The following is an 18113-nucleotide window of genomic DNA, read 5'->3' on the forward strand; positions in this document are numbered from 1 at the left end:
ACACTGATCCACCTGAGAAAGCTGCCTTTCCTGCAAGAGGAGGGACAGCACACCTGGAGACAATTCCTGAGAAAGCTGTGGCAGCATTGACAAAATTGTTTCACTGATCAGTAGGAAATGTGGGTTCGTATGGATGTGATTACTTGTCCACTCTAGCAAACTAACAGTTAAAAGCAAAGTTGCAGCCGGACCACCAGGACTGGAGTGAGTTCTTTCCATTGCTTAGTGAAACCCATGGAGGCTCTCATTATGCTACTTATGTGGCATTAGCCTGCATGTCAGCAGGACCCCCCTGCATCCAAACCAGCAATGAGGGAAGGCTTACATTTCTCTCTCTGCAGCAGTTGCCAACGCATGTCTTTGTGGGTGTTGGCAGTTGACTGCAGGCTGGGGCAAAGGGGTGGGGAAGCATAGGGGCAACAGGATTTTCATGCTGTTTGACAGACCTGCTAAAGCGTGTCTGGGGTTCAGATTAACTCATGTAAGCACATGGAACATTTCCTAGAGGTGGTAACATAATGTGTATAGGTGTCTGGGCTGAGGAGGGTCCAGGAAAGTGGTCCATGACTTGGTCTGATACTAGACATTGTTTGTAAACACTTTCTATCCCCAAAACAAACACAGTGTGACTGACAGCAGTACCTGTTCTTCACCATTCACCACTTCTGCCATGCAAGTCAGGCCCATTCTTACCTGAGAGGAATGTGAGAGAACAGTGAGGGAAAGAAAGGACAGTCCCAGGGGTTTGTCTTCCTTTCTGCTGCCTCCAGTGAAGTGGCAATGATGCATGAACCTTGATGCATCAACAATGATGCATGTACACTTCAGGGTACACAGGGTTCACTCCCAGTTTGCCAGAAGCCAGTCTACCTCAGCTTGCTCGTCTGGACCCAAACCAGAGGTGAAAAGCAGTGTTTCGTAACTGCCAACTTTACTGCTAGCAAATATCCTGATCTTATTGTTAGCAGGCCTAACATCAATGATAGGGATTTGGAGACTGAGCTTGCTGTTGGTAAGGAGTCTGCCAGTTTGCATTGTGCCCTGTTAACTTAGCTGTGCTGAATTATGGGAAACACCAGTTACCAGGCCTATCACTGCCTTAGATCATATGATGTTTGTAAACAATAGTGTTACACCCAGGATATCAGAAATATCTTGCTTGGCCCAGGATTGCTATTTTTCCCCAAGTTTCCCTGTTCAAGGCAAGTAAAAAAGCAAAAATCTGTGGGAACTAAAATGGCACTTCTACATCCAGGCCTTTTCCTGCTTTTTGTGCTTATATGGTTCTATTATTAATGACAGCAATTGGGAGGATTGGCTGCAGACAATAATGGAACGGTTTTTATGACCCCTTTGCAGTTTTTTTTCATTACCCTACTTCTTCCTCCTTTAGGCTAAACTCTGAATGAGAGACACTCCCAGCGAAATCGTCCCTGGCTGCTGCCATGCCCTTGCTGCTCCTGCAGAGCACCTTATACATGTGTGCATGTGGGTGTGCACACACATGCAATGAGAGGGGATTTAAAACTGGTGACAAACAAAGAGAGTTTGTGCAGCCCTGAGCTGCAGCCCCAGCTTTCAGGTTGCCACAGGATCTGCCAACAGCTGTTTCCAATTGACTCTTACTGTGCATATATCCCTGTAGTTTATTCCCCCTTTGTTTACACTAAACTGTCGTGTCCTTTAAAGTAAAATAGCTGCATGGGTTGGGTTTTCTTTCCCTCCACTACTCAAATGTTTTTGTTTTACTAACACTGTGTTAGAAGGGGTCAGGCAGAGCTCATATTTCATATGGTCCAACAAGCCAAAACCTAGCTCGAGTGAGAAATAGAGGTCTCTTGCTTTCTTTCACAGAGAACCTGGAGCATGGTAGACTGACAAGAGATGAAAATTAAATTGCTAGCCGATTGTTGCTGATAGTTAACAGATTTGTAAGCCTTCGTCCCCATTCTCATCTCTGTTTTCATATAAAACAAGTGTTCTATTTCAACTACTTGATAGCTGCATCTTTCAATTTTCCTACAGTGGAAGGGTATAATTGTCCTTGTTTAATGGAGCCTGATGGATCCAGAATGAATCTCTGTCTCATAGGCCAACTGTAACGGTCTGAAGAGGCACAAGATCAGTTTATCTCACAGTATTTCCATTAGGTCATAATTCAACCAGAACATGGAACCATCTGTCTGTGGTGAGTTCAGGCACCCACTAGTTTTAAATCTGGCTTTCTTAATGGTGTTTCCAACATACAGTTATTTCTGTCACAATGGAAAACTGCTATCCCTCATGAATTTCCTGATGTCTTCAGTTTCCACCAGGCTGGACATTTACTGTCAGACTTGTGTGGTCTGGAAGAGTTGTCCCAGACCCCTGTGTTTCCCTGCTTTCACCTACCAGCTGGAAATTACTCTGACCTCCCTCACCAATACAACTTCTCCCTGCCTGCATTGCTTAAGTAACGGGTAGTATTTTCATTGCTCTAGTGTTTTTGTTGTACCATATCTTTAAATGTTCTTGAAGAGCATTAAATCATCCTCACAGAACATGCCCAAGACATGTAATTCTTACTGTCTTGGTCTGTGAAATGCTCTGGAGAGGTCCAGTTCTATGAGAAATGTCTCTCAGAAGAAGGCTGAATGCATACCTAGGAAACTTTTTGGTGTACATTCCAGCAAAACCATTATGTCAGTGCTCTTCTGAGATGTTTTTGCTATTTCTGTGCTCCAGCTAGTCAGCAGTAACCCCCTGAAGAGGCTGGAAACAGTAGGAGGGCTAGCACAATGTAATAAAACCAGTAGTAGCAGAAGGCAGAATGTGACTACACAAAAATAGTTTTAAATGTGAATATGACAATAGATAGATACTAGGATGCAGCTTTACCAAATGTTTGGGGTTTTCTTGATTGTCAGTTCAAATGTCTATCGATAAGGGAGAAGAATATTGACTTTGCAGAATTTCCAACCAGAATACTAAAGAAACCAAATATTTATCTTACATAGCTGTGCCTCCTCAGTACTTCTAAACCCTGACAGATCAGGACAAGTTATTCAGCCATGTCAGGTTCCGTGCAGTGTCTCTGCTGTGCTCCAGTCCCTGTGCACCTCTCTGCCATGTGACAATGTAGTGTTCACCCTTGTTTCAAAGGAGATTCCAAGCAGTGTGTTATTTTGGGGTACAGATCCTATGTTGATACAGAAACAGCTCATTGGGCTCAGCAGTTCCTCAGTGTGCCGTGTGAAAAGCACTAGACAACAAACAGTGCCTCCTGGGTTCCTTCTTAAGTTAAATAGTTTTGCCTGTTGTTCTGAGTATGATAAATTCCAAGGTTAAACTAAGCATGTCAGTCAGTGCCATCCTTAGATCACAGCTAAGAACCATTTCCTCATTTATATATCACTATAATTGGAGATCCCCAAGTTTGGCCTTGCTTTGCTCTGCTTGGCTTAAAAAGACAGCTACCCCCAGATCCTACTTGGTAGGAAATCAGGAGTATTTTTATGCAAAGTCACTCATGAGCTTTTGCTGAAAGAGGAAAAGTCTGGTTCTTTATGCACTTGGCAGAACACTTTCACAGTGAAGTGCTGAAAAGGTACTGGTGGATTTTTTCCAATATGTTGATATAATGGTGTAAAATATACCTGATACAATATCCCAACTATTGTTTCCAAAAGGTTAAGGCACTGTCTTCTTCACTGATGACTTGGTAGCTGAGGTAAGAGGATGTGAAATAAGTGGCTGCATCTTTCTGTCTTCTGGGTGAATGTGCAGTTAGACGAGACTGCCTCCTGAATGCTATTTCTGAGAGCAGGGAGACATCTCCTTTTCTTGCCTTTATATGATAGTGATAATGAGTATTCCCAAAATGTAGCTATTTAACAGCTTGCAGCTTGGCACTTGTACAGAGCCTTAGGAGAGCTCAGGAGTTAAAGAAAGGTTATGTCCCAGCCACAAAGTTTGGAAGTGAATTGACTAGTAGCTTGTGTGAAATAAGTTGTGGAAATGGAGGGGTCTGCAGTCAGTGAAAGCTAAGATTTGGTTGAGCTATACAAACTGGTCTTAGGATGCAGCTAAATATCAGCCAGGATCTCTCACTGTCACAGCTACTACTGTGGCTCAGTTCATTGTGAAGTAGCAAAAGGCTTTGATACATGATAATTAGTCCCCTTTTTCAACATAAAAGGAGAAGTGGCTGTGGTACAGGAGCTTAATGTAGCTGCAATAAAACCCTGGATTCTCTGGCAGTGGGCAAGCATGCTTCTTTCTCAAAGATAGATACTAGGATGCAGCTTTACCAAATGTTTGGGGTTTTCTTGATTGTCAGTTCAAATGTCTATCGATAAGGGAGAAGAATATTGACTTTGCAGAATTTCCAACCAGAATACTAAAGAAACCAAATATTTATCTTACATAGCTGTGCCTCCTCAGTACTTCTAAACCCTGACAGATCAGGACAAGTTATTCAGCCATGTCAGGTTCCGTGCAGTGTCTCTGCTGTGCTCCAGTCCCTGTGCACCTCTCTGCCATGTGACAATGTAGTGTTCACCCTTGTTTCAAGGGAGATTCCAAGCAGTGTGTTATTTTGGGGTACAGATCCTATGTTGATACAGAAACAGCTCATTGGGCTCAGCAGTTCCTCAGTGTGCCGTGTGAAAAGCAGTAGACAACAGTGCCTCCTGGGTTCCTTCTTAAGTTAAATAGTTTTGCCTGTTGTTCTGAGTATGATAAATTCCAAGGTTAAACTAAGCATGTCAGTCAGTGCCATCCTTAGATCACAGCTAAGAACCATTTCCTCATTTATATATCACTATAATTGGAGATCCCCAAGTTTGGCCTTGCTTTGCTCTGCTTGGCTTAAAAAGACAGCTACCCCCAGATCCTACTTGGTAGGAAATCAGGAGTATTTTTATGCAAAGTCACTCATGAGCTTTTGCTGAAAGAGGAAAAGTCTGGTTCTTTATGCACTTGGCAGAACACTTTCACAGTGAAGTGCTGAAAAGGTACTGGTGGATTTTTTCCAATATGTTGATATAATGGTGTAAAATATACCTGATACAATATCCCAACTATTGTTTCCAAAAGGTTAAGGCACTGTCTTCTTCACTGATGACTTGGTAGCTGAGGTAAGAGGATGTGAAATAAGTGGCTGCATCTTTCTGTCTTCTGGGTGAATGTGCAGTTAGACGAGACTGCCTCCTGAATGCTATTTCTGAGAGCAGGGAGACATCTCCTTTTCTTGCCTTTATATGATAGTGATAATGAGTATTCCCAAAATGTAGCTATTTAACAGCTTGCAGCTTGGCACTTGTACAGAGCCTTAGGAGAGCTCAGGAGTTAAAGAAAGGTTATGTCCCAGCCACAAAGTTTGGAAGTGAATTGACTAGTAGCTTGTGTGAAATAAGTTGTGGAAATGGAGGGGTCTGCAGTCAGTGAAAGCTAAGATTTGGTTGAGCTATACAAACTGGTCTTAGGATGCAGCTAAATATCAGCCAGGATCTCTCACTGTCACAGCTACTACTGTGGCTCAGTTCATTGTGAAGTAGCAAAAGGCTTTGATACATGATAATTAGTCCCCTTTTTCAACATAAAAGGAGAAGTGGCTGTGGTACAGGAGCTTAATGTAGCTGCAATAAAACCCTGGATTCTCTGGCAGTGGGCAAGCATGCTTCTTTCTCAAAAGCTAAGCAAGATCCAAGGAAAAAGCCCATGAAGTAACTCAGTTTTTCCTCTGAGGGGGAGATGGTTAATGAGTGACAAGTATTCTGCTTTGATCCATGGGAGGGAGGAATGTAGGGGGGAGGTTCCTGTGAGTTAAATCAATGGCTATATTTAAGGAGGAAAATGAGCAAGCACTGGATGTCTGTGAGGGAAGCTGGTGTAAAACTGCAACATGTCTCCCAGGCATGTTCAGAGTCAGGCTGCCGGCTTTCTCCAAGAGGATGAAACAATAAACCACTTGAAGTCTGCAAGTGAGGCTGGTGTTAAATCAGCCGAGGTGTCCTGGGGAGATCAGTGATGAATTGCTCAGCAGAGTCAATAGAGAGTATTTATGAAGCCGGAGGGGACAGAGGGAGGCAGGCTAAGTACCATATCAGAAGTTATTTGGTACTTGTTGAGCTTTAACATTGCTTGAAGATGACTCAGGCGGTTGGACTTCCATATGCTGCCACCAGATGTATGGGTGAGGGAAGAAGGAGGGAGTGCTCTCTGTAAAGATCCTTTTCCTTCCTTGTGTGGCTGGTGTTAGGCTGCTGTTGAACAAAACCAGTCAACATCTGTGTTATGAATGAATGTTCTGCAGCTGAGGAAAGGGGCACTCTGTTTTCTTCTGGTCACACTCCCGTCCTGAGTTCTAATGTCAGGATCCATGATTTGCTGAAGCATAAGGCACAGACAACACAGATTGAATCATACGCTCTTCGAATTGAGCTGTCTCCAGCAGCTAGAGGAAGAGTGCTTGGATCTGCAGAGCTTGTCAGAAACTCATGGCAGACTTTCCAATAGATATTGGAATTTCTGTAGTGTAAATTTTTAGGCCATAATTCCCCTTTAATTTGTTGTCTGTCCTATATAAGCTTTAGGCTCTGAGGGATGCCTCTATTCAGCTCTAAATGGAAAGATTTTATGCATCTGCTTTAGGTTCCTCTTTAATCAGTTCACCTGTTTCTGTTTAAAAGCAGCACATCTGTTTCACATTACTGCTGGCCATCTTTAAGATCTACTGCATGGCTGGGCATGAGTTTTGAAAATACAAGGAGAATCACTTTATTAACAATTTTTGGCCAGTTACTCAGCCAGTTTTTAGATGGGAAGATCCCTGTTTTGTGCAGTTGATTCTTAGAGCTCTTGAAATGCATACTGCCTGAGGAGAGGAACAAGCCCACTTTGGAAATATTTTGCCCTAAATTCTTCTGTATTTGTAATTACATTGGTAATAGTCTACGATGCACACCTGCAGGTACCATGACCCTCTTACAGGCCTGCAAGTGACTAAGTGAGACTGCTTTTTGGCAGGGGGTGAGCAGGCTTTCTGCTTCACTCTACTGTGGGCTACACCATTCAAGCCAGATGGTTTTGGGCTGATGGCAGGGCACAGAATCATCTGAGAAATCAAAGTGCTTGTAGATCTGTCTGTCCTTGGGGCTCTCAATTAGTTTTGAACAGACGATGTTTTCAAGTGTATTTAGTGCTGATGAATGGCAGCAAACAGAGGAGCTTGCAGTCTGGAGTCCTCAGGCCCCTGGACAGAACAGCACAATCATCAAGAACATGTCCTATACCTGTTGTATTGGTGTACCTCAAACCTGTCTATTTGGCTCTGTTTACTACATCCCCAAATACATACAATGGGACTTGCACTATATAATAGAATGGTCAGTGTGGTAATTGCTCGAGCTATTTGTGTGGAAAAAACACAAAACTTGCTGTCATTCTTTTTATCTTCAGAAAGCAGCGACAAAACAAACCACCAACCCCAAACACTCTCCTGTTTGTGGGTTGGTTTATTGCATCCCTCCTGACAGACCATGTACCTGTGTCACAAGACAGCTAATCTGCAGACTTCAAATTCTGGAAAATGTAAAGTGCCTTCTAAAGGAAAAATAACTAACAAAATGTAGCACTTTGAAAGCTGTAGGCACCAAATTGTCTGGGCATGTGTATATGTTTCTGTTAGGAGCCAGGGCCAGACTGGCGTATAATGCTTCTCCACCCTTATGTGATCACAAGGATTGATCAGTTCAAGGTCACACAATCATGAACGTTGCAATTCATTATTATTATTAAAGCCAAAAGAAAAACCCTTCCATTTTCTAATTGAGACTGCAGAGCTTTATGCAGAACGCCATATATTGAGGTTTGTTGTTTTGATCCCAAGTCAAACTGATGACCTAAAGTAAAAAGTTTCCAGCCTTTTCATCGTAAAACTTCCAAACCTTCTATGTCATCCGAGTGTGGCCCAAATGAGTGTCATTTCTGGAAATTCAGTAGTCTTCTCTTAGCTGGTATCAGTTTGCCCTCCTTGTCAAAAGCAGACACAAGGACCAGCTAGATACAGAGTGAGAGCGATTAGTTCAGAGGTGTAATATTGAAAAGCTTTTGTATGTCTGCTGATTCATATTTTAGTTTCCAGATGTTGGTTATATTGGGAAATACTAAAATTTTTGAAGTGTCTTAGATCAGTAATATTTCCTGTCTGTAAAAATAAAACTTGCTTTTACCTAGCTCCAAAAATATGATTCTATCCAAATGGCAAAAGCAATGTGACATTTTAACATGGAATTTCTTAGTACTGAAGACAAAAACATTCTGTCTCATGCATCAGCCTGTCCCTGATTTACATTTGCGTTTTCTCTTTCTGCTGTTAATTAATTATATTGATTGAAAAAATTTCATGGAGCCTGGAGACTTCACTCCTCAAATATTTCTTTTCACACTTTCCTGTTCGAGTCCCAAATTTGAGATTTCTTTTGTGAATAGCCTTCCTTTATGGTTCATTTGGTCTTCCCCTGCTTTCCTGAAATGACTGATGAAGGTGTCGTGGGGTGGGGGTGGTAGGGTAGAATTTATCACTTGTGCATTTGTTTGTTGGCATCTGCACTGAGAACCACCAAGTTAATTTCATGTAATCCATCAAGCCAGCTCCCAATAATCACAAATTTTTACTCCTTCTGGTCTGCCCTGGATTTCAAGTAGAGACCTTGAGGAGTTTTTTTATTGTTTCTGTGTTTTGTTGTGCCAGATGACCTGTACGCATTGCATGCAGATGGACAGGAATAGGAAGGAAGGAGAGTGTAATTTTCATACCTCAGAAAATATTAATGAGCTCCTGATTTCAGAGCTTGATTTGTATTTGATATGAGACATGGATATGTAGATGCTGTCAAGTCCTTCTTCAGCTGTGACTGCTGACAAAGTGAACTTACCAAGCACAACCAATCTTCTTACAAGAAACCCTTTCTCTCTGAGAAGGGAAAGATCAGTCCCATTACTTGTTACTCTGGGAGATCCTTTAAGATTTGCAAGCTGGGCTGTTGCATGGGCTCACTGTCACTTAAAAGTCACATAGGTTTGTGGGGATTTGCTATAGCAAAAGAACCTGATAAGGGAGGGAAGCTGGAAGCACTTTTGAGCTATGAGTACCTGATTGTTCTTAATCACCATCTAATTTTTGAGAAGTGTTTGATTAGCTGATACAGAAAATCTCTGCCTTTGGAACTGATTCGTTTATCTTACCGAACACTCTAGAATAGTAGCTTCATAGTGAAGCTTCTATGGTTCTTTTGTGCCTTTTTAGTGCAGCTTTTCAGGCTTCCTACTTTATGAATTGTTAGAGTCACTTAAGCTTTGCACTAATGATACGATGTTGATACTGTTGAAAGGCTGAAGCTGTCTAATGAAGAAATCAGACAAGCAATCTTGAAGATGGATGAACAGGAAGACCTAGCAAAAGATATGCTTGAGCAGGTGAGAAAGATTACAGTCAGGTATGTTTTATTCTTAAGTCCATTACTGCCTTTTTCCACCTAAAGCAAGTGTGTATATGTACTGGCTTTGTTGGTCTGTCTGCAGGTCTGAACTTGGCCCTATCATGAGAGTGGAGCTGCATATGAGAGAATAAGAAAAGTGTTTTTCCCAGTGTTGTCAAATATAGCTCCCTTATGTAACTGTTTGTATCGGGTTGATTTCATAACAAGTTTATCTTATTTATGCAAAATATACATGATAACTAGAATGTTAGAAAGGGATTCAAGGACCTCTGTCCCCTGCAGTTGGTTCACTGCGTAGCTTGTGAGAAAAAACCCAACAATTAAACCACCATTTCCCAGTTTCCCCCATTTATAGAGTGAAAGATGGTGCTTTGACAAAAGATGCAAATAATAGTTTCTTAGGGGTTCAAAAAGTGTTTTAATTCTGAGCTGCCTGACAAATGTGATTCCTTCTTTGTGTGCAGTCACAGTATTTAATCATGTACAAAAAAAGCTTTTTCTTTTTGGAAATTTATAGCCTACATGTCATGTTATCTGAATGCTCACAGCTGCTCTATAAGTCACCACAAGCTTCTGATGCTCTACACCTTTGAATACTGTGTTATTGAGGACTGGGATAAAATATCAAAAAGTGGTAACAAGTAAAGAGCTTGATATGCCTTGTGAGGAGTTTCTGTGGGTGTGTGCTGAGCCTGTGTGCATGGAAATATTTATAACCACACTAAAGCACAACTACTACCAGATATGTCAAAAATCTGTCAAAGCATGAGCTTTTAAGGTCAGCATATGAATGGCAGCCAGTGTCAAACATACATCCAGTTGCTTGGTTATTGTTTATTGTTTCAGCAGAGCAGGGCAGATCCAGGAGAGAGATAGATGAGGCTTTGTGTGCACCCTAGGATAGGCACGATGGATACTTAACACTGAGTGGGACACATCCTGCTCTCATTTGCACCAATCTAAGCTAAAAGTAATGCTGTGGGAATCAAAGTTCTTTCTGTACTTCCCCTTGGGTAAGTTGCAGTAGCACTTGGCCTTTAGGGTTGAGAAATGGGAAATTCCCCATAGAATTAAAAATTCATCTAATGAGGTCAGTGAGGGATAAAGACAGAACAGCAAGCAAAGGTTTAAAAAAGGTCAGTTTTGTAGCCACAGCTGCACTTTTTGGAAGTTATAGTCACATGGCTGAGTCAACATAATGCTTCCTCGTGGTAGCAGAGAAATCTGAGGCCCCTCTCTTTCTCCATCAGGGTTTGTTTGTGTCTCTCTGTCCCTCTCTCCTTCTCCCTGGATCTCTCATCTCAGTGTTTGGTTTGTGTCTGCCACTCTAGCTGCTGAAGTTTGTTCCTGAGAAGAGTGATACGGACCTGTTGGAGGAGCATAAACATGAAATTGAACGCATGGCCCGGGCAGATCGTTTCCTCTTTGAAATGAGCAGGTCTGTTGGATATATTATGGGGCTTCTTGCAAGCAGCTGTAACTGTTATTGAAAATGGATCATCTGGCACGGAAGGAGAATGTGCAAGAGATTGTGGGCCAACCTTATACCCTGTGTTTGCCAGAAGCTGACAAATGTTACAAATGTTTCTATTCACAACACAAACATTTTATTGATTGTAAGCACTCTGCATGCTGTTATGTAAGAACCAGTCCCTTGATGACAAGGAGAAATCTACTTCCTCTGCCTAAACTTGTTCACACAAAAAGGAATTGAGATCCACCTATCATACGTAGTATAGCCAGAGGTCAGGATTTTATATAGATCTCTTTTTTCATTCAGCTATCACATCTCCTCATCCTCTGACCTTTCTTGTTCCAACTTTGCCACACCCCAATGAGGATTAACATCTTGTTCTGCTAATTAAGACGCAGCTGGCATCTCCTGTGACTCTCATATTTGGAGAGTAATAGGAGTTCTTCCAGCTCCTTTTCAATGGTGATCAAAACATGCCTTGAGGTCCTCCATTTTATAACAAGGCTGATTATGCAATGTTAGGTGTTTGAACTATGTCAGTAATCCTATGCATAGGCCTTGTGGGACTCGACATCCAGCCATTAGATTATGGAGGCAGAATACTTGGTTTGAGCTTCAAAATACATTTCAAGTGTTGGCTTTCCTCTTCCCTTCATGCAGGATTGACCACTACCAGCAGCGGCTGCAAGCATTATTCTTTAAGAAGAAGTTTCCAGAGAGGCTGGCAGAAGCAAAGCCAAAAGTGGAAGGTATGATTAGAGCTTTTGCCAAGAGCTGAGTGATGAGGCAGGGAAGGTCAAGAGAGGCTTGTCTTCAAGGGAGATGCTGTTACATGTGTGCTGAGGTTGTATAGCCAGCGAATCCAAGGGAGGTCATGTGCTAAGAAATTAATTTTATCTGATGCTCTTCTTGCACCCTTTGACTTAATAAAGGCAGTATCATGATTGTTACACTGTAAATATGACCTGGCAGATATGACAGTGTGCTACCAGGCTCTGCTGAGCTGCCAAAAGCTTTTGTGGCCTTTCTATGCAGGTCAGCCTTCCCTTTTCATCCCCCAGTCCTTGCACCATCCCTGTCCATGGCATGGTTAGGATAGATGCCTCAGGACTGTTGTATTCTGGGAATGTGTAACTTAAAAGGAGGGAGGATGTATGGCTTCTGAGCCACATCCATGGTTGTCAAAGAGAAGAGGTGCTTGTATTCCACTCTGCATTTTCAGAGGAGCTCAGGCCTTGCCCTCGTTCTCACTGGCAGTGTTTTTATAGTGTAAAGTCCAGGAGAACAGCCTTGCTTCTGGGTTCAGAGGAGCATCCTGCAGGCTAGATGTAGTGCTTCTTCCTTTCAGTTGTCCTGGTTCTGGGCATGTGAGCGCAGAAAATACAGTACACACACAGACTGTCTTACAACATTTGCTAGGCAATAGAAAGGGTGGCATTTTAAGGTACTTCAAATTATGGGCCCAAGCATGCTATAAACATCCCCTATGCAATAACCTGTTAATTTTATTTTTTTCTCCTTTCAAGCCATTCTTCTGGCATCCAGAGAACTTATCCGAAGCAAACGTTTGAGGCAACTCCTCGAGGTGGTTCTGGCCTTTGGGAATTATATGAACAAGGGACAAAGGGGAAGTGCATATGGCTTCAAAGTCTCCAGCCTGAATAAAATTGCAGACACCAAGTCCAGCATAGACAGGTAGGCTAGAAGGCTGTAAATGACTTGATTACTCTGCTGCTGCATCTTTTATCATATTCATGAAAGTGGATTTTGTTTAGTTTTAGCTCTGTAGACCGTTTAGAATAATGTCTTATTTGGCATTTAAGTAATGTTTTTCACTCTTAAAGATCCTTCAGCTGTTAATACCAGCTATTAACACAGCACTCAAATTCTACTGTTTCTTTGGATAATGCACATCTGTTGTTGGATTCTGTTTCTGCAACACTATACAAAGATGACAAAATGTAGTATTTCACAAATAACTGAAATACGTTTGGAGGGGAGGAGGCTTTCTATGGAATTTGCCCTTTACCAAAGTTTTATTACCATGATTTTGCAAAAAAGAAAACATGAAAAACTCTGACCACAGTTTTATGTCTCCTGTGAAAGATGGCATATGTTTCTGATGCAGGACTGTCATAATCTGGCTCTCTACCTACACCAGTAATGGAACCACAAGACATAGCTCAGAGAGACTGAGTCTGGTTATACTGAGAGCAGTTAAGGAAAAGAGCAGCTTTTGGGAAGGTGGAACTTCCTATGGAACTTCCATATATTAAATGTCCGGTGCAGTTTCTGTTCTCTCACTAATTCCCAGCTCCCAGGCTCTAGTCTGTGTGAAGCAGTGGTCATCTGCTGTCTTGCTTGTCAATTAACCACTTAACATGCACCTCAAATAGCTGTTATGGCTAGCTGTTCTATCTACATGCAAAATTCACTGATGCAAAATTCATCGTTTAGTTTACATATTTTCTTAAACTCTCTCCTGCATCTCTCATACATCTCATCTCTATCAACTCCTACTTGAGCTGTCATTGCTTTTGTAGTAGTGAGCCTGAGCACTCTTTGTAAGTATAACTGGATCATTACTATAGGAGTCTCCTTTGCAGCTTCTTCTATCTTCAAGAACCTTTTCCTCTTCTGAGTTACTTCTTAGGTTTTTTTCCTCATTACCTCTGACAACAACTTATTCTCACTTACGAGTTACTATTACTTTAGTACGATTAGTTGTTTATTCTCTGAAGTATCTAAGGACAAATAGTATATTGTATTACACAATTTTCTGTCACACCATCTGCATAGATGGATGGAAGCATACTGGTGCTTCCAGAATAAATCAAGATATTGCTTGAGCTTTTAGGAAGGATGGTTTATGAAGGGCTAATTCGTTTCAGTCTGTGATACTTTTATCTCAAAAACAGAGCTACTAACTGTTGATATATTGTTTGCTTTCTTCATTTAAGCACGTCCTACCCAAATATTTTTGACTGAATTGTCACAATGCTCTCATCATCATTTTCCTTCTCACCACCATCTTCATTATTTATTTGTTTTTAGGAACATTACACTGTTGCACTACTTAATTATGATCTTTGAAAAGAATTATCCAGATATCCTAGATATTCAGTCTGAGTTGCAGCATCTTCCAGAAGCAGCAAAAGTCAAGTAAGTCCAGTGCTCTTCCTTGTTCCCAAAGCTGGAGTTCCCCATCATTTCTGAAAACGTAATGATAATTAGTATTTTCATTGCTGTCTTCTAAGCTCATGGCCACCCTTTCAGCTGAAATGCCTTTGCTCCACATCCTTGATGTTATGCAAATGTACAACAACAGAGAATTTTGGTCTAAAGATGATTGCAGATAACTAAATTGACAGCTTTACTCAGATACGCCTGTATCTACTTTATTTCTGAATCAGACACTGTAACTGGACTGGTTCTTTTTTGTAATTCACTCACCATATTTTATGCTTGTTCATCTAAGTCACATGCTATTTTTTCAGGATAATTTAAGGTTTGTTTCTAAAGCCAAGTTAATTAGGCAAAAAGAATTTTGTAAGGCCTTTTCGGGAAGATAACCCAAACTTTGGCACAAATCATTCTTGCACAGAAATATGGAAAGTATCATATTTTCCTACAGAAATATCAGTGTTTTGGTTTTGGGTTTTGGGGTTTTTTTATTTCTGTAGGTGTTTGTGGAAAATGAATACACAAGCCATTCCCTCATGTACTACCATTTTTTTCTTTCCAAAGCACTGATAAAAAATACCTTTGCTTATTATTTGCCCAGCTACAATTCTTTGTATAGAGAACTACTCCAGCTAATGAAAGACAAGTAAAAAATAAAAGTGGGTTCACACTTTAAAGGCATCTATTAAGGCTTTAGTGGTGGTTTTGAGGTGTAAACTACTATTCACCAAATATTCAGAGGAGATGCCTGTTGGCACCTGAATAGATACTAACTAGTTACCTGGAAATGAAAATTCATTTTTTCATACAAGTCCTAGACAAAAAATCTAGTTTGTATATGATGAGCAGAATTTCAGCACAACACCTGTGTCTAGGGAAACATGTATTAACATGAGCAGTAGGGTTATATGCTCAGTTACAATGTAAGGACTACCTTTGGAAGGACTACCAGATGGTAGAAAGGTAGATAGAAAAAACAATGTTTGGACTGTGAGGAAGACAAAAATCACATGTAAATGTAGTGTTAATGGGATTTAGTAGTGAAGTGGTTCGAGAATCAGATGTAGAGATAACCTGAGCCCAGAGTAATGTGCTGGAGCTGGGGTCCTTGCTTATGTGTCAGGCAATTATTGCAAGCTGGCCTTGTGACACACACTCCTTGCTGGAGGGTCAGGCTCAGCTCACAAGACGGATGTTCTGAGGGCAACCCCCTCTTTTTTCCAGGAAAATCCTGATCTTCATTGTGATCACAGGCGAGAAGGGTCTGCCTCATCTTACATCTCATACAAAAAGCAGCACAGGGCATTAATAGACCCTCCACCCCTCATTTCTAATTATCTGGCATGGCTGATGCCAGAGGCTGGATACCAGACTTGATGGTCCCATGGCCTGTTCTGCTGCACAGTTCCTGTACTCCTGTATAACACTGCTCTTTTTGTTTTATCTGCTCTGTGTCTGTCTCCTGTGCAGCCTGGTAGAGCTGGAGAAGGAAGTCAACAACATAAAGACTGGATTGAAAGCTGTTGAAGCTGTAAGTATCTGAAGGTTTCTAAAGAACCACCCTTAAAATATCTTGCTCAGAATCAGGGCACTATATATTTTATGATAAGAGAAAGTGGATTTTCTTTTTCCATTCCTTCCCATTCCATTCCAGAATTAATTAACCAGGAAAACACAAATAAAAGCTTCTCATGTGGAGCTCATGCTGATGATCTTAGCAGACTTAAGTCTAATGAAAAGCTTGTTTGATCTCCGCCTGGAAAGCAAAAGGACAGTTTGATAAATGGCATGCACTGAAGAAAAAATATAATTATTTCTCTTTCTTATTGAGGACTGGCTGGCTGCTGAACAAGTGTTTCACATAGCTCTTGGAGTAGCAATAAACAGTGGACTTTTAAATGCAACCCTACCCTATTCTAAGCACTCGTTGGGAAGGTGAAGGAAAAGACAGACTAGTTAAAGATGAGGGAGCTGAGCTGGCAAGCAAAGCAACAATAGCATTTTTCCCTGCAATTAATGAAAGCCTTCTAAGCTGTACTTAGGTTACCTCTGTTCAGTTTGCACTTAGGTGGTGCAGAGCCTTCCATCTCAACAGAGAACAAACAGTACAGGTGGTGGATTGATGCAGTTGTGTGTACTGAATTATAAGAGTTAAAGATGAGGGATGGGTCTAAATCCTCCCTGGAGTCACAACTTCATGTGTCAGCTGTGGTTCCCCTATCTGGAAGTCTTCTTTAGTTGATGTGTTGGTTTTGTTCCTGGGGAAGGATTCCAGCCTTCCTGAGGCAGGAGAGCACAGGGCAGGACATCATGTTTGGCAGCAGGAGGTAGGAACTATCGTATTTGCATCTTGCTTATTCCATTAACATATGTGTGTGTCTTTGAACAACCCCATTCGTTTTCCCCCTCTTGTGAAATGGCAGCTATAAATACCTACCTCTCACAAGGGCTGATGTGAGGAACGTCAAGTTAGTGTTTGCACAGCAGCTGAATAAGTAAAAGATTAAAGGCTAATGTCACTCTCTTAGTCTTTGCCCCTTAATGTGTCCCATCATCTGCACAGATAAACATATTTTGTCCCTAAGAACTTTATTCTCTCTTTCTGTAAGTGTAGTTGTAAAATAATATGTTCGGGTGCTCTCATCTCTTGCCTGTTGGATATAGTAAGGCAAGGGTAGAGCTGAGAGACAAGGCAGTCTTTGGAACTCAGGAAGGTCCTCCTTGCCATTTGTAGCTGTTCTTTGTCCTTTCAAACAGGGTTTTATTAGCCACACTTCAGTGTCTCTCTGTCTTCAAGATATTCCACTTCTTTTTTCAACTCATATCAGTTTAATGCTAGTGTAGCATTCCAGATGGGGAGTATTGTGCCCTGAGACTGCTGGCAAAGGGATCAGTTGGTGGGAATCATACCTCATGGTTTCTGTGCAATGATTACCTGTCTACTGGGAACTTACACGACCCAGTCCATGTCATCTACTGTGAGACAGAGTGATGACTTCATTTTCCTTCCACTTGGCCTGAGCCTGGTTTGGCTCTGGGCGTAGAGGAAGGGATCTTCATCCTGTCAGTAACCCCCAGGCTGTATGGCTGTAATTAACCAGCAATCCTCCAGTGAAAAAAACAAACTTTCCAAACTTTATTTCTGGATTGTTGAGGTAAGGGAGAACGCAGCAATAGGAAGAGATATTGCTGCATACATGGAGCACAGTTTTTGGGTATTAAAAGCACCTGTAAAGGGAAGGCTGATGTGGAGTTCATGAAACAGAGGCCCAGTTTTGGCTGGGACAGACAGTTCCCCCCATTGAAATGTGAGTGCCTACTTCAGTGTTGCTTTCTGTGATCTATTTGTCCTTTTGCCTTTTCAGCCAATTTTTCTCTTTCCCATATATGGGTTCCATGGGCAACCTCTCCATCCCATTCAGTCACAATCTTCCACCCTCGGTCTTCCTGCCCACCAGGTATTTTTCATCTGGGGCTGCCAGCACCTCCCAGTCTGCTTGCTCAATTCGTGGTTTTCTGGTGTGTAAAAAGCAGCACTATAGCAACAATAGAAGATCACTGTCAGGTGGAAGGAGGAGGAGGGGAAGGTGTGATTCTTGATTTGAGTCCAGTGTGTTCTCACCACAGCCTTGGCTCCAGTGACTGAGAAGTTTCTTCAAGGCCCCTTAAGAGTAGAAAGCTAAAAATAGTTTCACAGTCAGATGTTCTTAAAGGTACTACTAACCCTTTGCCTTCCTGGACTATCAGCTTCTTTTTAAAAATGAGACCTATTCTTTTGTCAAGACATGAATGCAGCTATTGCTTTTGTGTCGGATGCTCCCAGTTCTTAGTCTTCCCCAAACCAGGAACTGAATTCTCTCAGCAGAGTCCTTTTTTCACATAACAAGGAGATCATGACCACTGCTTAAAAACCACTGCCACAGCTGAATCATTTCATCTCTCTAGAGAGCCAGCAGCCCAGCCCACTAGGGGCA

General features: G+C 41.7%; 1 protein-coding gene across 3 annotated transcripts in view; it reads left to right on the plus strand.

The window, feature by feature from the left end:
- DAAM2 (dishevelled associated activator of morphogenesis 2) overlaps positions 1 to 18113 on the plus strand; it is a 123970-nt gene that overhangs the window by 93016 nt on the left and 12841 nt on the right. For all 3 annotated transcript variants that reach the window (XM_009996801.1, XM_009996802.1, XM_009996803.1), the window contains 6 exons: positions 9375 to 9459; positions 10814 to 10920; positions 11617 to 11705; positions 12483 to 12651; positions 14011 to 14118; positions 15610 to 15670. In XM_009996801.1, the coding sequence (XP_009995103.1) occupies positions 9375 to 9459; positions 10814 to 10920; positions 11617 to 11705; positions 12483 to 12651; positions 14011 to 14118; positions 15610 to 15670 (619 nt within the window). The remainder of the gene's footprint in view (positions 1 to 9374; positions 9460 to 10813; positions 10921 to 11616; positions 11706 to 12482; positions 12652 to 14010; positions 14119 to 15609; positions 15671 to 18113) is intronic.

The sequence above is a fragment of the Chaetura pelagica genome, unplaced genomic scaffold, assembly GCF_000747805.2.
Source record: "Chaetura pelagica isolate M959 unplaced genomic scaffold, ChaPel_1.0 scaffold14, whole genome shotgun sequence".
In the NCBI taxonomy this organism is placed as follows: domain Eukaryota; kingdom Metazoa; phylum Chordata; class Aves; order Apodiformes; family Apodidae; genus Chaetura; species Chaetura pelagica.